Here is a 25536-nt window from a genome sequence, read left to right as displayed (position 1 = left end):
ATTGTTAAAGATTAGTGTTTGAATTTTATTAGAATCCTTCCACAAATAGGAAAAATGAATGACTGGCAAACTGCTTACAAAAATGAGTAGGACTGGGGTAGGACAATAAACATTTTTAGGTTCAATATGATTTTCTAGGTCAAGTAATGATTTAATTTTTGACACTGTGTTAAAAAAGGCTTGATTCTACAGAGATTTAAAAGGCCCATAGTTTTATGTATCAAATCAGTCATAATTTATTTGACATTTTCCTTCCTCTCTCTATCCCTTTAATTAAATTAAAGACTAATGTATGTAAATGGCCTCTGTGCTGATTGGCTACCCTGTGCCTTTTTTAAAAGGTAGTCCAGGCTGAAACACTCCTTATACCTTCAGTGTGAATGGGCGGGGCTAAACGCTGTACAGTTACGGGTGTAAAGGTAGATATATGTGAATATGATGTTTTATGACTTAAAATACAATTAGTTCAAAACAGTCTGTTTCTGCAGTTTAGTTTTCATATATGGGCTGTATGGACTGGGGAGTGAGTGGTACATTTTGAAACTTTAACAATGTTTGCATCCTACATCAAGCTGTTTTATATAAAAAAGTGAGGAAAAGTCAATTTTCCATAATTTCCTTTAATTATCTACTAGATAGGCTGGAGTGGCTCAGAAAAATGCTAATTTAATTTCAAAATAGTATGTCCTTGTGCAAAATAGTGATTGTATAATCCAGTGATCCAGTGCGACTGAGCACAGAAATATATTAATGCAGTTAAAAAAAATACATATATATATATATATATATATATATATATATATATATATATATATATATATATATATATAACTTTTTTATTATTATTTTTTAAATATTAAACTGCTAACCAAATAACATATAATTATACAGTTATACATTGTAATTATTGTGTTACTGGGAGCTTTTAATGTATATAGCAAGTATATTTCGTAGAGAAATTCAATGTCAGTGAGATGGGACAGCCTACAATCACTATATGAAAGCCAGATACGGACATTTTAAGTGTTTTGTCATCATTTAAATGGACATTTTCACATTTTCATTAAGTTAAAGTGCAGATCCCTTCGCTTTTTACATAAATAAAAAACAACAGTCACTTTATTGCTTTTAAAAAGGTAATGGGACATAAACTGAACTTTATTCATGGAAAAAGAACCGAACCAAAAATAGTCTGGTTTGATTTAAGACTCATTGTTTGAATTTGTAACGTTAACAGCCAATAACACGGACGCACACGTCGCGCGATGCTCGATTCGATGCTGTTGAGATTGTGAATCGGTTCGACGGATTCGTTTAAAAGAGTCGGTTTAAACGGAGCGACTCGTTCACGGGTCGTTCGTCGCTCCACGCGGGGAGGGAAACCGAGGGAGCCGCTCAGCTCGGTTAGCACGCGGGGGCTCGCGGGCAGGTTTCGACGATCAGGCCATGAGGACTTTCCCCAAAAACAGGAGCTGCGAGGTTTACAGCGTATCCGGTTCGGGACTCTGCACACCTGCATGCTCACCTGCACAGGTAAGAACGAGTTTAAACCGCAACAGACGAGGCTACAGTGGTGGAGACCCTCCAATAGACAGGCTTAGTGGTTGGAAATGGACGGAATTAGCATGCAATACAGCAAAGTGCTTGAAATAACTGTGACTTCACAGATATTTCAGAGTCTTGATTAGAGAAGCGTGTATTTGGGCCTGTGGGTCATGTTTATGTGACCCTCATTTGGGAAACTACTGCATCACAGTCTGTCAGTAAGACAGCAGTTAAGCTTGCTTATGAGTACTCTCTCTGAAAGGTTTAACAGTCTTTAAAGTCCCTGTCAAAGTGTAGAATGATGGAGCGGTGACCCCCCTGAGAGGGGCCGTGGGAAAGCAGACCCTCCGCTTACTCCTTGTGCAACTCTCCAGGGAAATCCCACCTGGATGTCTGAATGCCGTCCCAGTTAAATTTGCTCTGAAGTGATGAAGGTGGCCACAGAAGCCAGAGCAGTGTTATGTAGTGCAGTGCAACCTTTACACAGTCAAAATCCAAAGAAATACTTCTGAATCTAGAACTTTGTATGAAATGTGCTCTGCGTGGCTAAACAATTAAAAAATGGACTTTGTGGAATGTGGCACTGATGACCTCACTATTAGAATGAACAGGCTTTGGCTCACGTGATTAAGGCTGTCATGATTACTCAAGCTTGATCACTCAATTACAAATAGATTAAATTCCACTGATTTTTCAGTAGTTCAGTAGTCAGTTCAAAGTGTTTTGATGTGAAATGGTGTATAGAAACTTTCCAACTCAGACTGCTTTACAGTGGTGGTAATAGAAACCAAGGGTCAGGATGTGTACAGTACAAATATAGCCTTTTTTATTTACTATCCAAAATGACCAGTGAACTTACATGTGTTTTCAGGACATGCACTGCCTTATATATAATACTGATAATGGTTTTACTTAGCCTCACAACACCCTGCTTGCACCTCTCAGCATGTCTCAGGCATCAGACAGTGTATTCATTCAGTGTATGTTTGGTTCCTATCACCACCACTGTGAACAATTCTGACTCAGTAAGTTTCTCTATAGTGGAGTATTTTATATTTAACCACTCTGAATGACTTTGTTTGCATCTGAACAATTTAATTATGCAGAAATGTTGAAAAATCAACGGAATTACCCTTTAAAATGATGTTCTTAGTCAATCGTTAGTGATTAGTATATTCATAATTTAGTTTTTCTACTGTTTCTATCAGTAAAAGACACTGATTTTATATGCATTTGTCACATAGTGTCATTATATTTATGACTCTTTTTAAAGGCTTTGGAATCCTTGAAAGGATATGATTGGTTGTTGTTGTTTACTTAAGTTCTTATGTATTGTTTGGTTGCTGATTACTGGATTAACTACAAAAATAATCAATAGATTACTCAATTACTAATAATACCAGTAGTGACAGCTCTACATGTGTCTGGCCATATTCAACACTGACGTTGGGTAACACATCTTTCTGACTCGGTAGGACGTTGTAAAGGAGCCCTTCCAGTTACCAAGCCCCGCTAACAGCAAGACTCAGGCTGGATCAGACATCAAGCGGCCAGGGGACGAGAGAGCCACCTTCAGGGCATGGAGGAGGTGGGCACTGAGTGCCGCCCCCCTCATCCCCCTCTCTGCTGCCGTCGCGCTGACTCTCCACTTCTTTGCATGTAAGTTAAGACCCTCTGCTGTGGAGGAATGTGGAGATCATGATCAGGTATGCTCCTCTGCGGCCTTCCAAAGAGAACATAGCAGCCTGGCTCTTTTATAATGCAGGAGAGGCTGGATAGGACACTGCTTTTAAAATGTACGGTCATTGTAACAAAGCAAACAGGTCAGTCTGTCAGAAATGATTAATTGTGTGCTTGTCTTGCTTTAACACCCAGTGCTTTGCTTCTGCAGCTTCTCCATCTCCCTCAGTGTTCTTTCTGGGAGGAAGTGTGGAGTTTTCCAACCTCAGCTTCACACCGGAGCTGACTGATCCGTCCTCCACCCAGTTCCACGTCCAGTCTCAGGCACTCATCCACCACGTAAGCATACACATACACTGTATATCCAGAACTATGTAGATGTCACTTCAAAAAAGTTTCAGAACCAGATATTTCTGATGAAACTGGGCTTTACTGATATATCACAAACACTACAGAACACTACAGATGGCAAAGAAACATTGTATGTCCAAAAGTATTCAGACGACCAGAAGGTTAGTGGATTTTCCCCAACCAGATTAAGCCTAAACGTAGAATAAATGGCTTTTTAATGGTGAAACATGATTGGCATTGTAGTTTATGTCCAAGGAACCGGCTCTGTGTGTCAAAATTATTCAGACACCCCTTCTAATCAGTGAACTGAACTTGATGCACACCTATTGCTGACACAGGTATTAAATTGTATTTAGTTCCAAAGATGATGGAGTTCCATCCAGTACTTTTGGGATGAGCTAGAGCGGCGTTTGTGATCCAGAGCTAATCATCTAACATCATTACCTGACCTCAGTGTTGCTCTTGTGACTGAATGCTATCAAATCTTCACTGCAATTTTCCCTAGACTAGTGTAATGCCTTTGCAGAAGAGCAGAAGCTGCTACTTCAGTACAAACATCTTAATAACCCCTTAAAATACAGGTTTATTATTTAAATATTAGTAATAAATATTATTATGGGACGAATACATATATACATATATATATATATATATATATATATATACACACACATAGTAATATTAAACTCCCCTTAAACCCCCACTTCAGTTCTCTCATTGCTATGTATACATATATATACATATATACATATAGCAATGAGAGAACTGAAGTGGGCGTTTAAGGGGTTGATTTTGGAAAAAAATGTTCGATGATACATGAAATTAATCAAACTTGATATCATTATATATTGTGCAAATCTATTACAAAATGGTAATTACCTTTGTAATTAAAAAGAAAGGAAAAATATTATTATTTCATTTTTATTTATGTTTTGTACTGTTCTTTTTAAACTATCTTATATACACAGCAAATGACAGAAATTGCATAAAGTTCACTTTTGTTTTCTATCAGCGTCGCTAACTAAAAATCATTCATTTTGTATTACACCAATACCAATAAAACAGTTGATGATATATTACCCAGCATTATTGGATTAGCAGGTGTCTGAACACTCTTGTACATATAGTGGACATAACAGTGTGTCTGTGTGTTGCCAGAGACTGGCCGTGGTCTCTTTGGAATGTTGCCGCCCTCCAGAGAGCACTCTAGGACGATGCTTGCCCTTGGCACTTTCGGACGCAAAAGTCGACCAGATCCGTGGGTCCTGTGACCCCTCAGCCGTCGCTCTTTTTTTAGATGTAAAGCAGGCGGGCGGGGCCCCCACGCTCTCGGCCGCTCCGTGGCCCTGCTGAATGTAAAGCGGGACTGTAACCAGAGCCTGTCAGCGCGGTGAGAGAGAGTCCTCGGGGAGCGAAGGCTTTCAGAGCCGAGGACAAGAACGGCGTTTGTGAGAGGCACAGCGGCCGGGCCGGGCGAGTGAGAGGAAGAGCAAAGCCTCAATAAAAACATTGTCTGTGCGCTTCCTCGCACAATCAGACACTCTGTACCTGAGTGCTGAGAGGACCACAGCCCGAGGAGAGAGGAAAGGTAGACCGAGGGACACAGAGAAGGCCAGAGAGAGAGAGAGGGAAAGAAAGAGAGAGAGCATGGACAGCAAGGGCGAGCGAGATAGTAACAGAGAGTTTGGTGAGAGAGAAAAAGATTGGAGAGAGAAAAAAGAGAGATTGGAGAGGGAGAGAGAGTTTGGGAGGGAAAAGAGACAATGGAGAGAGAAAGACTGAGGAGAGAAAAAGAGTGCAGAGAGAAAGAGTGAGAGGCTGAGGAGAGAAAGAAAGAGATGTAGAGAGAAAGAGAGAGAGTTTAGGGAGAGGAAAGGGGGGATTTGGGAGAGGAAGAGAGAGGTGATGGGACAGAAAAACAGATTTGGGAAGAGAGATTGATTAGAGCAAGAAAGAGAGATTGGAGAGAAAGAAAGAAATAGATTTGGGAGAGAATGAAAAAGATTGGAGAGAGAAAGAGAGAATTGGAGAGAGAAAGGGAGATTAGAGAGAGAGAGAGAGAAGGAGAAATTAGGGAGAGAAAGAGATTAAAGCGAGACAGATTCTATGGACAGCAAGTGGACAGTGTGTGTGTGTGTGTGTGTGTGAGTGTGAATGTGTGTGTGTTTGAGAGAGAGAGAGAGAGAGGGACAGAAAGAAAGATAGAATGAATAAGTGAGAGAGTGGGAGAGGTAGAATAGAGAAACAGAGACAGATAGAAAGTGAATGAATGGAGAAAGAGAGAGAGAGAGAGAGAGAGTAAGGTTAAGAGACCAAAGAGGGTCAGTATATGGAGTGAGTGAAAGGGGAAAAGCACAGTGGGTTGTGGGTTGTCTCAGGTGAGGCTGCTGGCCAGGAACACATTCCATCAAAGCCTCATGTCCTAATTGGTCCAAATATGCTTCTTGTTTTAGCAGTAATGGTTTTGCTATGAGTGAATGGGGAGGTGTTTGTGAGTGTGCCCCTGCTTATTAAAGGTAAGCGTGAACCCGGTGCCCACCCCCCTGCCACCCTGCGCTTCACAGTGACACTGAGGCCTACACAATGGAGCTCTTGTTGCCTGCAGCTCCTGTTGCTCAAAGCCAATCGCACAAGAACAGGGCCTTTTGTACCAAGGCTGCAGGTCCAGCCTGGCCTACTGATGTCACACCTTGTCCGGTGACGTCACTACTCATGCAGCTGTGATGTCAGGGTGATGCTGTACATCGAAATGCATAGTTCTGTCCAAAAGTCTAAGGCCACCTGAGAAAATTGTACTTTGGGCTATTTATGTGGGAGGTGAGCCTTTGTTTGTTCAGAACTACACTAAAACTAGAATAAATACAAGTCAGTAAATAGAGATTGTGTGTCTGTTTATTAAGTTATCCCCTTTTCACAGTGGCTGTAAAATGCCGTTTCCATCTGTTTGGAAGTCCCTGTATATACACTGAAATATAGTGTGGTTTACAATTTCAGAAGCAAAATAGATTTTTGTCTTCATAGGTTGGCAAGCAAGTCAACATTTATAAAATTATTTTTATTGCATTTTTATTGTGGCAGGATTTTTGATTTTATCTCCACAGGCCATCTTTGTGGAAAGGTGATTTGTTTTCACAGCAGGGGATTCTTGCCCCTTCCCTTTCACCCCTTATTGCTCACTAGCAGCGCAGCGAAGAGTCACAAGATTTCACACACAGAGAGCCAACGGTGTCCTTTTTAATCTGATTACAGAGTCATAAGGAAAATGTTTTGTTTGATTGTGGCCACTAGGGGGCCTGCAGAAAGGGGCTACATCAGGCTTGCTGGTGAAATTGAAATCCATGCAGTGGAGCTGCACTGAGAAGAAACGGAAACCTGAGGAAATTTGTATTCTTCAGCTTCCAGTATTAGTGTTTAGTTGTATTCATTCTAATGTTAGTTAATGTAGTTTTAACAAGCAAAAACAGTTACAGTTCAGATGACTAGCTTTAAAGTATTTTCTTAGCTGGCTTAAAATGTATTGTTGAAGATGAAGCGTCTTTTTTGTTGATTTTATCATTTCCTTGTCTTCTTCCTTATATGATGGATGGCTTTTGGCTGTGGACGATTCCATTTCATGATGGTTCAAAGTTCTCAGAGTTATATAAGTCATCACCCTGGTGGTCATATTACCGGCGCACAGAAATCGTCGCCTTTAGGTGAGAATTCTCCAGAACAGCATACAGCTTAACACAGTAAAGGTTTAAAGTGTAGACTTATTATTCAGTTATTAATTTTAATAATTCTTATTCAATAACTGCTGTGAATTATTTGGTAAGTACTATGAAACCAGTACATAGGTGAGGAATTGAAATGTGGGATCTTGCAAGTTGAGGGGTAAAAGCATGTGAAACACTGCAATATGTGTAGCGTGAGCAGAATTTATTATTTGTTCAGTTATCATTATTCTACTTTTGTTGTTCTGAGAACTTTTGTTGAATACCGACATAAAATTTGTTTGTTTCAAACATCTACATCATTTCCACATGAATAAAATAGATTACATCAGCAAAATTATTGCTAAAAATAAGTCATTTAAGAAGCAACGTTTGTGTGGATGAAATAAATTCAGTGCATTAGTTTATTTGGTGTAATGCATATATGTGGTATTATACAATCTACGGTCGTATGCAAAAGTTTGGGGACCCCTGATGAAATTAGGTTTTGTTGATTTTCTAAGAGAAAATAAGTTACATTCACTACAGAGATCACACTTCTGCACACTTTAATGCACACTTACTGATTGTTTGCTGAATTTAACATATAAAGGGTCAGCTTCATAAAACTGCAGTAACAGGACTACATCACACAAAATGTGCAGCACTGTAAATAAGACCTGTTCATAAAGTCACTGTTGCAGTGATTAGTGCGCCAGTGTCTTTTTCAGCAGTGCTATTTTCACTGGTGTCCAATCATAAACCACACGTACATGAGATCATACCTGATTAAATGGCCTATGACTACATGGACATGATGATAGAAATGAAAACAAAAAAAACACCCAAATTTCTCAGAAACTAGAAGAAATACAAATTTTAAGGGAAGTGCTGATGGTAAATTGTTTGGTAGAGATGCTTTTAACTTTTGATCAATAGATAGTATCTCTATCAGAAAATGTTGCCTTTACTATAAAAAATAACATGTAAAAAATCAAATTATAACATTATAACTTAAAATTCCATTTTTAATTGTAGGAATTACATTTTAGCTTGTAAGATTTAATTTCTCGAATAATTCTGTAATAGTTTAGTGTATTTTTGCATGATTTAAAATATAAATGAACAAAAACAGGGGAAAACCCTAATATACTTACATAAAGCCTCCACTATAATAATAATATTACAATTTCACAATGTTATAAAATACAAAATATGATACAAAACGTAATAATGACAGTAATTAAACATCAAACATCAAACATCAACTCAACAGATACGTATGTATACACATATCTTAACTCCTGATCAATAGCAATGATATATATCACAATAAGTGAAACAAATAAACATGAGTATATAGACAACAATACATTGTGGAAAAAATTTTACTAAATTAAAATTAAAATTTAATATTTACTTGTGCATGTACAAATCAAATTTCTTCAGAAATTTGATTTGTACATGCACAAGTAAATATTAAATGTCGACTAGTAAAAATGTCATTTTAATGTGTGTAAATTACTGCAAAATCCATTGTAAATGAATAATTAGGATTAAAAGCTGAAACCACTTGCAAAAGCATCTCTTTGAATGTGTAACTACAATCTCAACATTTCAAATTACTGTTTTAACTAATTTGGATTATAAGATAAACCTACTGTCCATTCACAGGAGGGAGATTTGCGAAACATCGAATTTAAGGCAGGAAGAAGAGGCTGTTGTAAGTTCAGTGCCAGTTAAATCTGCTCCTACAACAGCAGTTAGGAGGCTTGCCATGATGCTCAGTCCAAATAGATCAAAACATGTTTTTAAATAAGTCAGTTAATCAGCTGAGTGAGTGAAAGTCCCATTTATTGCACGTGTGACCAAATGTTTAGAAACATTGCAGAAAATGTCATTTAATCCACATCAGCTTTTTAGCAGGGAAAATTACTGTCAGAGTAGTTGAGGCACTGTTTTTCAGAGATTCTGTTGTCTTTTATTAAAAAATAAATAGAAATTGTGTTGGAAAATTTGCAGAAAATTGCCATATTTAAGTGTGTTTACTATAAATATGTTTATAGTAAATGTTAACATATTTTCACGTAGAAAAAAACAAAACATGTAATTTGACCAGGGGTATCCAAACTTTTGCATACAACTGTACATAAATACTGGGCATCAAGTGACTTTAAGCAGTTATTATAACAGTGAAAAAGTAATTAGGTTAAAATTTTGAGTCAGTAGCTTCTCTTTCATGCTCTTACCAGCCAAACATCTCTCCACCTCTGCAGCCTGTATAAATGTTGTGTCTCCATGCTGACAGTGAAGGAGTGAATGGACTGAACGTGTTCTTCTGGACCAAGTTCTCTGCTCCGTCAGCTGCCGTTGCGGAGGAGCTCCAGAGAATGAAGCCTGCGTGGATGCAGCGCCGCCTGCCCGGCTCTAACAAGGTCCTGTACAGCCGCCTGGAGGAGCAGTACTACCTGGAGAAAGATGAAGACACGCTCAGGCTGCTGGGTGAGCTCTCAGAACATACTGGACTATAATTCTCTATGTTGTCCTGTTTGCAATGCAGTAGGGCCTCAAACGGACGAATTGAAAAGTTTATTTGCTTTCTTTCAGGCTTGAGCTTAGATGACAATGAAGATGAAGATGATGACTCTGATGACAAAGCGGACAAGATAAAGAATCCAAACTCTCTGCAGGGCGGCAAGTGGCAGCTTGGACTTCAGGGTAAAGTTATCTCTGCACTTGCGTTCTCTCCACTTGTAATTACGTCTAATTGTGATGGCATTTATGTTTACTCCTTGACACTTTACCCCCTTGGCATGCAGCCATGTCTTTTGACCTCTATGCCAAGTATGGAAATAATCGCACACTGAGTCTGGTGAGCCCAAAGAAGCCTTATTACCAGTGGAGGCTGAGAGTGCCCTCTGGTCACGTCGTTCGGCTGGACGTGGTCACTCTACAGGGAGCGACACCTGGGAGCTGCTCAGCCAATAAACTTTCTGCATATGACTTCCTTCTGCCTCTCCAGAATAAGATCATTGCCAGGTATGGTAAACATACAATACAATACGTACAGTACAAGCATAGAGAACAATAAATAAAATATACAGCATTCACAGCTATAAATTGTCGTGGTCGTATTCAAATTTCGTAAGTCAATTTTTGTTTTTCACTTTTTGAAAACAACAGTTACCACAAATCTGATTTTATGCCTTATGACACACATCTGTTTTTGGAGCTGTGTCAATAAATCTGATCTTTCCAAATCAGATCTCAGCCACTTTCATATGTGGCTCTAGCTCTGATCTGATACGATTCTAGATCTAAATTTAATCATTATTACATCTGTTGTTATCTACTCACCCTTACAATGGTGCTGCAGTGGTCTCTAGAGCAAGATTTCCTGGTTTAAAGTCTAGGAAACCCTCCTTCTGATTATGTGTCTTGAAGGTGGAAGTGCATTTTGAAAGAATTTGAAGTCCATTTCGGGGTGGTTAGTTGGGGGCAGGCTGGCTGAATAATTCCTTTAACAAAAGAAAAATGCTTGACAACAAGTAGACGTTGTTGTCTACAGTTGCATGCCAAAGTTTAAATTACCTGTTTTGTTAATAAGTGTTAACATATTCTCTCCAGTGAACAACAAAAATGTTCTAATTTCTAATTTCAGTGTACTTGCTGGATTTAACATATTGTGAAAAAATATATAACACAAAATATAAAATATGCCAGAACTTTCGCACCGGCCACATTTTAGGTTTTATTTTTCCCAATTTGTTAAATTCAGCAATAAACAGTAATTGTGCATTAAAATATGCAGAAGTGTGTTCTCTGTAAAGGTTTTGTTATTGTCACTCAGAAAACCAACAAAACATGGGATTTGACCAGGGGTTCTCAAACTTTTGTTGTTGAGAGAACTTTGAAAAAACAGGAAACAGGAAAATGACACAGAATTGTCAGTTCTTCCAAGCCACTGAAGCTAAGGGATGTAATGCTGCACTACAGCATACTACATAACTAACAAATAACATATTAATTGTTGGTTTTAGGCTGGAATGCCCATTTAATCAGAACAGCCAAGTCACAATTCATGTTTTTTCCCCCTGTGCATGCATGTAGTAAGGTCATCATCCTGTGTTTGCAGCGTGGCAGCAGCAGCTAACTTCAAATTTCTAAACAGTACATAAGCATTAGATAAGCATTAGACTCATACTTACCCTTTTTTCCCATTATCTGATTACTCAAGTGCATGTAAATATGGTGAACGGATTTTCTGCAGTTATCAGATTATTAAGTGCATGTAAACGTCCTCTATTAAAGTAAAGTAGTGAACAGACCACCCTGAGCTGAATTTCTACGGTACTAAAAGATGTGATGGTGGAAAAACAATATAGCTACATTTGATACTTTGTAATAAATAAAACAAAAATGGTTATGGTTAAGTTAAATTAAATAATGGCATTGAAAGTTTCTTTCCACCTCATCCTAGACCTAATAAACACTGCAACTGATCTGAACAGTAGGCTAATATACACAACAAACAGCTACGTCTTTTAAAAATAACTTTTATGACAGGATGACAGCTACACTGGCTGACATCTCTTGTCAGAAATGGAATCTCAGCAGGCAGTATTTTATACAGACATTGTATTCGGACATGACTGAGTACCTTCCTGCCTCTGAATATTGTCTGAGCAGCGTTTGTAATATCTCAGACACAGCCATAGTGAGACCCAGCATGTAGTAAAAGCATGTGTTGTTTGTCAGGTGGTGCGGCTTTCCGGTGTCTGGATCGTCACCTGTTATGAAACTGACATCATCTGGAAATGTCATGCTGGTCACCTTTTCCTTCAGTCGACAAAGACATGGAGCCATCTTCAAGGCCTACTTCCAGGCTATACCAAAAGCTGGTGCGGGTTTAACCAGGCATTAACCTAGCGTTTACGGGCTCATGTCCTACATTTTCTTGCATTTCATTCTTTCATTCTAAGTCCACTTCTATAATTTGCATGACTTTAAAACATTTTTACACTTTTTTTTCATATTTACATCCAACCTTGTTATCCTTTAGAATTCAACAGGCTTTTTTTGTTACTGTGCCTGTACTCTTACTGTGTAAGAATGACATGTAAATGAGCTCTGTTCTTATTGGCCTTACTATATTGGGCCTTATTCAGAAAGCATTGCTGGTTCAAGCACACCTCATTACTTCAGCATGAATGGGTGGAGCTAAACTGCCCCAGGCTGAATAGGTGGATATATATAAATGTGCTGTTTTTGTGACATCGCAGAAGCAGTTAATACAAAATGAGCTGTTTTGTCAGCTTATATGCATATATGAATTTGGTCAGTTTGGTTATATGTCATTTTGAAAGTTCAACAATGTTTACCTACTACACCAATTAAAAAAAAAGGATTTCTTTTTTCTACAATATGGGCCCTTTGATCTAGCTTTGAACAAATTTGAATGATATATTCAAAAGCTGAATGCCTGCAGTACATTTCAACCACAAGCTCACGTTCTGTCTCTCTGGCTTGTCTTTCTTCCTCTCCAGAATGTGGAGGCTTCCTCTCTGCTTGGAATGGTTCGGTGGTGTCTCCTTACTATCCTGCCTACTACCCTCCGAACGTGGACTGCAACTGGAAGATCAGGGTGAGCTGAGGCCAGAGGCTTTCTCATGTCCTGACTATCCTCCTCAGCGTTAGCGCACATGGTCTGTGAAGCGTATTCACATACAGGACAGGCTGGGGGGAGCGGTGGGGTTCTGATGCCACCTCTTTGAGGTGGTGGCCGAGGGGGCAGCCTCCTCCTTTGTGCTCAAGTGCATCCTTTGAAGCCGGCTAAGTCTGGTTTCTCTTTCAGGCTCCGTTGCCAAGCTACCTGCTCTCCATAACCATTGTGATGCTGGACATTCAGGACTCGCCCACCCCAAGCAGCTGCGAGAAAGACTGGCTGGAAATCGGCGGTGTCAAGTGAGTGTCCACTGGTGGACTCATCTCAGACATGTTTTGTCCAATTCCTAAAGATAAAGGTGCCGAAAAGGGTTCTTTAAAGACATGATGCCTCATAAGAACCATTTTTTGTTTTCCCAAAGAAACTTTGAAGGGGTATTTATATAAAGAACTATTTTTGTAAATGAGATTTACAGTCACATGTAAAAGTGATCAAATTACATGTTTATAAGTTTTTCTACAGAGAACACATTTTAATGGATATTTTTTGTTTATTTTGTGAATTTAACATATGAGAACAATGTATTAAATATAAAATGTGGCCTGTGCAAAAGTTATGGCACCTTTTATATTTTATTTTTTCCCAATACATTCAACTCATAAATTGTGCACTAAAATTAGCAGAAAAATGCCATATATAAATTCCCTGCAGAGGATGTGTTGTCTTATTTTCGCTTAGAAAATTAACAAAACATGTAATTTGACCAGGAGTGTTCAGCCTTTTGCGTATGACTGTAAGTGTGAAGAACATTTGAATGAAAGCTTGCAGCCACACTGACCCTTTCTAGATAATACTGGTGACCCCTGTTCAACATCAATGAAAGCCCAGTATCCAAACCAAGAACTATTTAGGAATCTTTATTTACTTTATTTTATTTATTTACTATTAATTGTTGCTTTAAAGAGATATTTCTCACAATTTTCCCCGAATTTGTTTTGTTGACTTGTTTGGCGTCTGAAGTTTGCTTCTTTAGTTTTGCACTGGGGCTACAAGACTAATGTAGCTGTAAAGCTGTATATCTCACCAATCACCATTGTACAAACTGCATGCCTAAATCACCACATACTTTAAGTTGATAAGTAGCGTCAAATAGACTTGCTTATGTGGTTTCTGACAGTGTAGTGCAAAAAGATAAAAAGTACATTGTATAGTTAACAGTAATAACTATCAAAAAGTCTGAATTTTGTAAGTACCCGCATAAGGGGGCGTTTTAGTGATGCAATGCCCCACCAACTAATAATCATGTACTTTCTGACACTGTACAACACAACGTTATCTATAAATATGGACAGAACTATGTTACACAGCTTAAAAAACAAAGCAGTTGCCCTCTTGAAGCTTGTGTCCATATTTTGTCCATTTTTATAGCTAAAGATTTATAGAACTAAAGGAGCAAATTTCAAACAACAAACATGTTTTGGCTGATTGACTGTATCTGGGGTGAGGAGAAAATTATGTAGATTTGGTTTTTGGCTAAACTGTTGGTTTAAGTTGGAAAGTTGTGTTGTATTTGTTTTGGTGTTTGTAGGGCTGGCCCAAATAATGTGATTACTCAAGCATTTGTTTGTTACTTTGGTATTCATTTTTCAATTTAATATTTGGAGGCTTTGCCTCAAAAGTTGTAGCCTAAAGTACGGTGCATTTCAATAGGTCTTTATATAGAACTATTATTGTTAATATATAGAAAATGTAAGTTATAGCTGGTCTAGTGGAGTGCTCCATAAATTCATGCCAGGTGTTCACATCACCAAGTCTCAGAGCACAACAGACCACTTCCCACCTGGACATTGTAGCTTATTGAGCAAAGATGCGTATAAGAAATCACAACAGAGCACTTTAAATTATTGGATGATGAGAAAAAAAGCTCAGTGTAATTTGTGATAAGAGGTTTGTATACCATGGAGGCACAACATGTTTGATGAATCATCTCAAAGATGTTATTATAATGTTATTATAATGATTTTTATCCCACTATTGTTACACTATAATACATCGTTGCCACATACTGGATGTATTTTGAACTACAGTAATGACCGTTCTTGAAATGATGGTTAATTGAAAAGTAAATATTATTGTTTTTAAGGGTGCTCTTGAGAATGAGTATTTGAGTACTCATTTCAAAACACCTGTTTTGAAGCCTGTAAAATGCTACTCAGGCCAGCCCTAGTAATTAGGTGTGTTGCTTTGCTGGATATTTTAGTGCATTTGAAGTGTCTGTGTTTATGTTTATGCCTGTGTATGCACCTGTGTACGGTACTGTGCAAAAATCAGAGACCACCCTTCATTTATTACATTTCACATAAAGTCAAAACAGACATTATTTTATTCATTTTTCAGGAGGATTTTCTGAGGTGATCAGTTAGAAGACAAACAGAATCAGAATAGATCAAAATAGTTTAGATATAAATTAATGCACTTGCGTTAGGAATGGAAAAGTCAAAGCGAACTGGAGTTTCCAAAACTGGAGTTAAAAAATGTATTAAAGCATACAGAGAAAAATGAGACTCAGAACAACCAGGCAAGACCTGTTAGACCACTACAACTGTCCACATCAGATAAACAGTGCATAAAGCTTTCATCTTTGAGAGAGAAGAGAAAAGAGCTCCACTCTTGCTTCAGATCTGAAAAATCTACCAGTGATTCTGTTCATACTTCCACTGTAAGAAGATGACTCAGCACTATGAATCTGAAATGTAGTTGGTAAGAAACCATTACTGAAACAAGGAAATAGACAAAAAAGAAAAAAATTGCAAATCAAACAAAAAGAAGCTGTTGGTGTTCTCAGAACAATTGGCCGACCACCCCTCATGAGAGTCCAGATCTCATGATCATAGAATGAGTTTGGGATTATTTGGATCGTGAGAAGCAGAAAAAGTGCAGTCAACATTTAATACTGAACTTCGGAGGTGTGGAAAAATATCTCTGCAGATTTGTTTGAAAAACTGAAAGCAAGTCTCCTGAAAAGAGTGGAAGCATAATGAAGGTATACATTGGATGCACAAAATACAGCAAAAATGATATTATATTTAGGGTTAAATTTCCTGATGCTGAAAAAATTAACTTGAACTTGTTCACTTTCAGTCGAAATGACGTAAATGATGGATGGTCTCTGACTTTTGCACAGTACTGTATGTCTGTTGACGCCTGTGCGTTTGAGCATGTGCTGATGCATGCTTGTGTGTTTATGTCTGCCCCCTGTGCTCAGGCTGTGTAATCCAATTGGGGACAGCAGCAGGAAGAGGATCTACTCATCCCCCGTTTTACTACACTTTCACTCAGACGAGTCTCTAACTCACAAGGGATTTTACCTGGTCTACAGGGCTTTCTCCCCGGAGAGCAGTGAGCACACTGTCTTTTTGTGTCCTCCTACTGTCTGCTGCTGAATGTATGACAATGTTTGGGCTTTATGTTGGAAAGTAACTTTATGTAAAGTGACTGTGCCTGAGCTTTTGTCTTGTTGAAGCGTCTTTGTACTGTGGCTCTTTTGTGCGTTGCGTTTTGGATGCTGTTTGTTGTTTGTCTTGGGCCGGACGCTTTGTAACGTTTCTGGGCCGTTAAAGGTCAAGTGTACAGTTACAATCTTTTAGCGGAGTACCAGAGCATGTAATTTAGTGTCAGCAGTCTGAGTGAGTGCGTGTGTGTGTGTTTGCGCCGCAGCGTGTCCGAGACAGTTCCGCTGTGGAGACGGACGCTGTATTCCTCTGAGGAAAGTGTGTGACGGCGAGAAGGACTGTGCAGACGGCCGGGATGAGGCGAAGTGTTGTAAGTGCGCCCTCACTCTGCCTCTTTGTAGTAGGGCTGTAAAAACGCAATGCATCCGGTTTAATGTGGTTACTGAACTGCATCAGTTTTGAAATGGTGAAATTGTTTAAAGGTGCACTTATTTTTAGCCAAATGTTCAACTCGCAGGCTATTTTCCACGCAGTGGCTTAATTTGGTTTTACCTCATAGGGTTTTTTTGGAGGGTCCCCAAACCTGCCTGTTACCAGCTAAATAATTTTTTTCACTACCTAAAGATACTTTTAACTAAATAAGAAAAAAAAGATTCTCTAGGCCTACTTGCTAATATGTCTTCTCATCAGCTGCTCATAAGGCTTCATTACTTTAATTACGTATTCTGTTATTTTTTTTAAGTTTGAGAACTAAAATCATGACATATGACAACTATGCATGTCATTAAATGGTAATGTTTAATTCAAAAACCTTGCAATTTTACCATGCTAGCATAATGCTAATTTTATAGCATTAGAATTTGAAACTTACAAAACTGGCATTCAGAAATGATATACTTTAATTTGTATGTTGCTGTTTTACACTGACTCCTTCTGTAAATACTAAAAATGAATACCTGTCTCTGAGAATTACTGGAGGAGTGTCAGCATGTTAGGTATCTATAGAGTCTAGACCAGTTACAGAGAACTTGTTAACAACATCCAGAAAATATGTAACTTTCTATTGCATGCCTTGTAAAAGCAATGTTATAAAAATGATTCAATTTCTAATTTAAATTAAATTACTAAAGTCAAGTTTTTTAAAAAATAAAATACGTTGCTTTAAGGCACCATTCTGTGACAATGGAAAGAATTGATATAAAGTGCCATATGAAAAGCAGAATTTTTTTTAACAAAATATTTGGAATTAAACTAAATAACTACATTTTTTGATCTTTAAGTACTCAAAACTCTTTTAAAAAAAACAGAGAATAATTCTTTTTCATGTTACTTTCAAAGAAACCGTGTTACTATGGTGCAACACCATAAAGTAATGTTTTAATTTCTTTCATATCAAACAGTCAAGCAAACCGCAATTAACAGCTAAAACAAATCACGTAAAAAAATCACGTGATTTAAAAATACTCAGAAGTTGCTTTAGTGTTCTAAACAAGATTGTTGATACTACTAAAACATACTGTGTTCTGACTGTGATCTGACATTTGACTTTTTTGGGCTTCTTGCCACTAATATTGCATATATGTTAGATACTAAATAAGCTAAATAAACAAAAGCACATACATAATTCCAAATAAAAAAATTATTCTGAATTAAAAGCATAAGTGGCAATTCTCTAGCTATTAGCTAAATCTATTCCACTGTTCCACAGTGTTACTTGTAGGCAATATATATATATTTATTTAACAAATGTATTTATTAAATGAAAATTATGTATGAGATACTAAATTTAAAAAAATTAACTTTACATTCTAACATGTGAATTATTTTTTTTGGGATGGATAAAAAAAATTCGGGGAAACTGTCCAGAGCAGAAATGTGTGTCCATACTAGAAAGAGTTTTTAAAACTTACCTGAAGACAGTTTGATCAAGTATAAGCTTTTTACTGGTCTATTCAAACTACTTTCTTCATTATTAACCCTTTCATTGCCTTAAATATGTAACATGCCATTGTAAAGTGAAGAATGTGTTTGTTTCCCTGAGGCAACAACATGCAAAAAAGGGTTAAGTGTGACTGGGTAATAATTAAGCAATAGAACACGAGAGGGAATAGGTTACAATGAGTAACATGACTACTGTGGCTTGGTTGCAGCCAGTGCTGTAGACCATATAGAGCTAATAGACTGAAGAATAGTCCATTATGAAGGAAAATGGTAAAATTTCATGAGATCTCAAATTGAGTAGTGGAGCTGAACCATAATAGAAACTTTTAAAAGAGGAATTCCACTAAAACGTCTCCATAATTAAATGGTTAAGCTGTAACCAAAGTCAAGCAGAGTGGTTTGATATGAAAAGCTCCAATCTAGGAAACTTACTAAGTCAGAAATGTTCACAATGATGGTGACAGGAACCAGACGTCTGAAGAGTTTAATGCCTCTAAAAACTCTCTTGTAGAAAACCATTACATGAAATGGTTACGAATATGCTGCCAGATACCTGAGATGTTATTTTATATTTTTAAAAATCTGTGCATGGCTCAAATGTATCCAAAGAAAACAAGCTTTTTTCAGATTTGCCACTGTTGTAACATTAACAACATTACATGTAAAAACTCGGAAGTCACATGTAGGTTCACTCGTGGTTTTGGATAGTAAATAAACTGGCTATATGTATTATATTAGACAGTGGAACCTCTGGTTTCTATCACCATCACTGCAAAGAAACCTGATTTAGTAAGTTTCTCAACACATTACATCATGCTGAATGTATTTGTTTACATCTCAGTAATAGAATTGTGCCAAGAATTAGTGGACCTTTAAAGTCAGAGATTCACTGACCTTTGTATCAACACAGCACTTATGCGCTCCTCTGCTTTGGGTCTCTCTGCAGCTATGTGCAAACCAGGAGAGGTATACTGTGGGAGTGGACAATGCAAACCACATGGGAGCCAGTGCAACCTGCAGGTCACATGTGGAGACAGCAGTGAGGAATCGAACTGTGGTAAGTCTCATAAATGATTACATGCAACTTGACCTTTTTTTTTTATCTTAATAGCCACCTATAATCAAGAGAAAACACTCAGATAGAGACCCTCACTTTAATGGAATACCACGGCAAAAATCTACATTTCCCCCTTTAGTCCAGTCATAGTCATTCAGCCAAGACATGTTTGATGTCTGCAGACAAACTTCAGACACCAGACATTTCTTGGCTAAACGACTACAATAGAGTTGAAAACTGCACGTCTGATTTTTCTCTTTACTGTTTAAATGTTCTGCACTGCTGCAGCCGCATGGCAGGATGATGTGGTAAGACTGGCTTGTGTTTTGGCTGGTTTTCTTTTACATGCATGTTTATGTGCACCCTCAGAGTCTGTTTACTTTTCAGCAGCTAAGTGCCACCATGTGTGCCCAAATAAAATATGCTTGTCCAAATCTGCCATGTGCGATGGAATCATAGACTGCAAGGATCGCAGTGATGAGCTCAACTGCACAAGAGCATGTGAGTGCTATACTGAAAGAACTGTTTGGAAACAAGCCCGACATTGATTGCAAAGAAATCGTTCATTAAAATTATTATTATAGTGCGTAATCTGTATATATTTGTTGGTGTGTCATTATTGCAAAAACGCATCCAACCATGTACATAAATATTTGCATGTCATAGTCATTATGCAGATATTCATATAATTTAGTAGATCAGTTTGAATTCTATATGGCTTGTTACTTTTGCTTTTTTCAATTAGAAAAAAAAATACTTTAAGTTTATATTACTTTAAACTGTTGAATGCTCTTTTCCTTTCTCTCCTTGTAAACTCTGTGGAAGCTATGTTTGTCCCACTAAAATTTGAGCATTTTACTTGCCTTACTTAAGTTTTTGATGAATGACCAGGACGATTTTGAGCTTCAGTAAGTAAATTTGTTTGTCATTGCTGGTTGTTTCACTTTTCCGATGGATAGGAATGAATAAATGAGATTGGAAAGTGAAAAATAAACCAGACATATATTGTATTAAAGTCAATTAAAACATGCAGGTTTCTTTTTAATTATTCAACCAGGCATCACTGTTTGTATATCCAAAAAAAGAGAAAGTTTTAGTCATTTTATTCTTTTTAAGTTGGGTCCTGGTGTTTGTCTTTTTCATGAGAATAACCCAGCCACAATAAAGGCTTATTAATTTCTAAAATAGTATCATTTTCATGTATTGTAAGTGTATGGAATAAAGGTTAAAAAGCTTCCTCAATGTAATTCAGCACAGAGACAGAAAAGCCAGATCGCTTATAAACTATATGCTGCTTGTTGTGTTAATATACACAGTTTATTTATCCATGCCATGTAATGTTCTCAAATCTCTTATTTGTTTCCTCTGTTTAGTTCATAAAGGTTGCTCTCCCACTTCCTACAAATGTGCAAATGGCAAGTGTATCAGCAAGGTGAATCCGGAGTGTGACGGCATTAAAGACTGCAAGGATGGTTCAGACGAGTTGCGCTGTGGTGAGCATCCTGCAGACTGCTTCTAACCTACACATAAACCCAGGCCTGCTTTTTACCAAGTGCTCCACCAGCTATGTTTGGGGACAGAGCACTTAACTAGTTTGAACATCTTTGCAACCACGAGGGGTAACATAGCAAGACATTAGCAACCACTTGGGATTTCATAGCAACAGCTTTGTGAAGCCAATTTAAAGTTTGTTCATGAACTTTCCTCTTGTTTTATTATTGTTTAGCTATGCTTTCTACATATTATTACATAATTATGTCAGTGTTTTTTTACATAAAACAAGACTGTATGGAAAATAACTTATGATCAAATTCAAATCATATTAAAATATCTCCTCTTCTGTTTATGAATACAAATGGTATGGACTTGTATGGAAAACACGTTTTCCACAAACGTTCTCTGCTTGTTTTAATGAGCCACGAGTGAGAAATTATTAACATAAAAAGACACCAAGCTTTTATTATCCCTTCCAATATCTGCAACTTCTAAGGGTTAATCTGCTATATGAAAAAAGCTGTCTTGCAGTGCCATGGCTACACTGTCCATATTGTCTGCTGTTTTGCCTGGAGCAGGCTGTGGGACGCGTCCCAGGAAAAGGGCCAAGATCGTGGGGGGCAGAGATGCTCAGGCTGGCTCGTGGCCGTGGCAGGTCAGCCTGCAGATGGAACGCTACGGTCATGTGTGTGGAGCCTCGTTGGTGGGTAGCCGCTGGCTCCTGTCCGCCGCCCACTGCTTCCAGGACTCAGATGCCATTAAGTGAGTGGCCTGTTCTGTCCTCTTGTTTAGTTCTGTAGCAACAGTCCGTTCACTTTTAACTCATTTCTTTTGTGTATTCTCTGATCTTTCCCATGAATAAGGTGTGTAAAAACACATACTACACATACTTCATTGCTGAATGCACTACTTAGACTACTGGTGGTGAAGAATTTTGACATAGTATTTGGTATGGTTTTGGATGCAGCCAGTTTTCCTTCCTCAGTGTATGTGTGTGTGTATGTGTGAATTCCTTTACCTGTGTAGATACTCTGATGCTCGTGCTTGGAGGGCCTACTTAGGCATGCGAGTCATGAACACAGCCAGCAACGCTGCGGCCACCCGGCAGATCCGCCGCATCGTCCAGCACTCCCAGTACGATCAGTTCACCTCAGACTACGACATTGCTCTGCTGGAGCTCAGCGCCCCTGTCTTTTTCAATGACTTGGTCCAGCCCGTCTGTGTGCCTGCCCCATCCCACGCCTTCACCTCTGGAACCACCTGCTTCGTCACCGGCTGGGGCGTCCTCACTGAGGAAGGTAAACTCTCTGTCTGTGAGATTCACTGCATACGCTATAAATCCAGATTATTTCGCAGAACTTAAATAATTAAGGGAGTCAATTGCTATAATAAGTTTATAAAATGAAAAGTTTGTAAGACTTACAAGTAAGGTTAGTTACACACGTACATTTAAATTTGCATCATTACTAATAATTATTCATTATTATATACATTTTTGGAAAAAAAGTGGGATTTTTTCAGTTGATGCAACTCAATATAGTTAGTCCCATCACTTAGTGTAATTAAACCTTTGTTGTGAACTTCTGGTAAATAAGTTGGCCCCCAGGGTGTGGTGGTGTATTACAGAATATACGTTTAGAACAGTAGATGAAATAAAATATGCAAACACATAGCTACATAAGAACACAATAACAAAAAGCAGAGATAGTAAAAATAAAAAATTAAATATTAGAAAACAATATAAATGTGAGTACACAGGAGAGTGTTATTTGTGAGTAGAAAGAAGTAGAAGAAAAATAAAAAGATACTTTAGCAAGAGTTTAGTAACTACTCCACAGATTGGAGCACCTTCTCCCAGGCATCAATACCAAGCACACACAGAATTCATTGCCATCCATTGATTGACCAGCTATTTTTTGCAGCTGTCAAAGCACAAAGCAACAGCTGAGCTGAGAGATTAGGTGATGGAAAAATCATTTAAAAAGAATTATAGATGCTGAGCATTGAACATTGTGCCCCAGTGCTTTTAGTGTTGTTCCGTCAAAGTCTCTGCTCTGCCCTCTACTGGTCAGAAGCAGAGAAGGATATTGGGAACTCAGTCTGGCTCTGCTTTCAGGTGAGCTGGCCACATTGCTGCAGGAGGCCACCGTCAGCATCATCAATCATAAAACCTGCAACAAAATGTACGATGACGCTGTCACTCCCAGAATGATCTGTGCAGGGAATATACAGGGAGGAGTCGATGCCTGTCAAGTGAGTTTCTGTTTGTTATGCTTTTTTTGTTTATTTAATGCGCTGGGAAGCACAGATTAGTTCTGTGGTATGTTCTGTGGAATTACAGCCTTTTGAACCACTTATCTCCCCTTACCTGAAATGTATTCAGTAAGCTAGGGCATGTTTGGCTGACAGTAGCTAAGAAGTAGTGGAAAGTTACAGGTATTTTGAATGGTGCAAACTGCATCTTATCTAAATCTTCACACACTTGCCTCAAACTGATCGAGTTGTTAAGTCATTTAAAATAGACTTCCTTATGTGGTTTCTGACACTATATGACACACTGCCTTCCCCAACATCTCCAACACCTCGCCACGGTGTTGGTCAATGTGGGGATGGGGAGGTGTTAGAGATGTTGTTACTCCTTGTCCACGTGCCCCATCATCGTTCCCTCATCATCCCCGCACACCAACTTAATCTAACACATCCCCCTTCTCTCCCTATACATAGAAATATGTAAAATTTCCCATCCTATAAATGATTTTTTTCATCAGGTTGTTTTTAGAGCATCTTATATATAGAACAGTACCCCAGAAACAGTTTAGAACTGTACTGTATGATTATGATTTTGGTAGTTTCCGTTTGACATGAACAAATATGTCACTCTCACTTTGCGACTTATTCAAACAAATGATCTCATATTACCAACTATGCAGCAAATGAAACGACTCACCCTTGAACAAACATAAGTTTTGTTTATTTTGCTGTCTGTATTGAGCTGATGGTAAGGTTTATTTCACAGACAGATCTATACCTGATGTTTTTTTAGTTGTTTTTTGGGTTTTGACATGGGTAGAATCCAGAATCTAGTTATCATTTGTCCCTCAGGCAAATCAGATTATATCTGTAGCTTTAAATTCAAAATATATGCATATGGAAAATGCTGGTTAAAGAGCTCAAGCTGCAAGGTAATGGTAGATTTGTCAGTAATTTAATAGCAATAGTTTCTAAGCAGTGACTGGAGGGCTAAGAGAAAAAGGTATAAGAATGAGATTGATTTGTCAAAAAAAGTGGGTTAAGCATACGGTATGACTGGATATGGTTGCTGTAAAAAAAAAAAAAAATGGTACTCTCATTCCCATTCCTGTGGTGTTAGTATACACCTCATTACCCTACCTACAAGAATCCTGCTAAGTTTATCCCCAGTCCTTTTGTCAATGTAATTTTGTCCCCATACCAGCAAATTACTGCTGTCTGCATTCCTGTGCAGCTCTCTAGTGGGTGGGCCATTGCCCCACCTAAAGACCACCTGACGTGAGTACTTACAAACTTCAGAATTTATGATGACTGCTACTACAGCTAACTATACAGTGTACTTTTGTCTATTTTTAGATAGCAGTGCAGTGTCGGAAACCACATAAGGAAGTCTATTTTAGATTGCTTAACAACTTGCAACGATTGGTGGCAATAACATTCTGATACTTGTTAGCTGCATTTGCCTTGTAGTGTAACTGTAATACTGAACAAGCACACTTAAGACACCAAAAACATCTAAGCTGATCTGGGTAAAATCTGAGTGAATTTTTGGCTGAACCATTGCTTTATTGTCAGTTGTGTTTGGATTTGAATCAAATCATCCGACTTATGTGTGTGTTTGTGTTTGTTTGTTCACAGGGAGACTCTGGAGGACCCCTGGTGTGTCTGGAGCGAGGGCGGAGGTGGTTTCTGGCCGGCATTGTGAGCTGGGGGGAGGGCTGCGCCCGGCAAAACCGGCCTGGGGTTTACACACAGGTCATCAAGTTCACAGACTGGATCCACCAGCAGACTAAAGGCCAGGTGTGACACCTGCACACATAGCTTGGATCATAACATCATGATTTGCACATGCTCCGTTGTTCTTCACGGGCATCAAGCCAGTCCCCATGGTGCGTAGTGATGCAGCGAGCTTCAGCATGTTTTCTACGAAGGAACCCGCCAAGCCACATCTGTATAACCACTGCCCACATGTCCACCTCATACATCTCTGTTCAGTAAGGCTTCATGTTGTCCAGGACACCCAACAGTTCACCCAACATTCCAAGACCAGCCCTTGAATGACGGACCATTAGTTTAGTGCTTAAATGTTCAGTTTGAAGAACGCCATTTTCATTATATGCAGTGGAATGAGTTCTCTTCGAGAGTTTGTTTCTGTTTGTATAATTTGCATGTGCTGAGTCACTAGTAGCATACATGTATTCATATTAATGCCTTGAATGATATTTCTAGATTTAATTACCCCTTACTGGTGCACCATTGTATCTCGTCAGTTTATAAATGCCATATTGAGACACTGTGAAATTGATTACATGTCAAGGAATCGTGATCAGTTTTAAGCTCTATATTTTTCTTTCCGTTTCACTGCTACTCCTGATATTCATTCCTACAGCACCCCCTGTCAGTGAGACA

General features: G+C 38.4%; 1 protein-coding gene across 1 annotated transcript; it reads left to right on the top strand.

Annotated features, from left to right (window-relative positions):
• Positions 1 to 1382: 1382 nt before the first annotated feature.
• Positions 1383 to 25536, top strand: LOC118798588 (suppressor of tumorigenicity 14 protein). Its single transcript, XM_036557981.1, has 19 exons — positions 1383 to 1533; positions 3021 to 3204; positions 3437 to 3564; positions 7204 to 7271; positions 9577 to 9770; positions 9876 to 9986; positions 10088 to 10307; positions 12027 to 12169; positions 12815 to 12912; positions 13123 to 13232; positions 16199 to 16332; positions 16651 to 16755; positions 19273 to 19383; positions 19771 to 19884; positions 20757 to 20876; positions 21456 to 21639; positions 21904 to 22175; positions 22994 to 23130; positions 24766 to 25536. Exons 1-19 carry the CDS (start codon positions 1447 to 1449, stop codon positions 24931 to 24933), a joined length of 2688 nt encoding a protein of 895 aa, XP_036413874.1. The 5' UTR covers positions 1383 to 1446; the 3' UTR covers positions 24934 to 25536.

The sequence above is a fragment of the Colossoma macropomum genome, unplaced genomic scaffold (assembly GCF_904425465.1).
Source record: "Colossoma macropomum unplaced genomic scaffold, Colossoma_macropomum, whole genome shotgun sequence".
Classification (NCBI taxonomy): domain Eukaryota; kingdom Metazoa; phylum Chordata; class Actinopteri; order Characiformes; family Serrasalmidae; genus Colossoma; species Colossoma macropomum.
Note: the sequence above shows the minus strand (reverse complement) of the source record. Positions and strands in the feature narration are given on the sequence as shown.

Coding starts and splice junctions, on each gene's coding strand:
- LOC118798588 (XM_036557981.1), top strand. CDS start 1,447: ATGAGGACTTTCCCCAAAAACAGGAGCTGCGAGGTTTACAGCGTATCC. Junction 1,534..3,020: donor CTGCATGCTCACCTGCACAG/GTAAGAACGAGT, acceptor CTGACTCGGTAG/GACGTTGTAAAGGAGCCCTT. Junction 12,170..12,814: donor CCAGGCTATACCAAAAGCTG/GTGCGGGTTTAA, acceptor CTTCCTCTCCAG/AATGTGGAGGCTTCCTCTCT.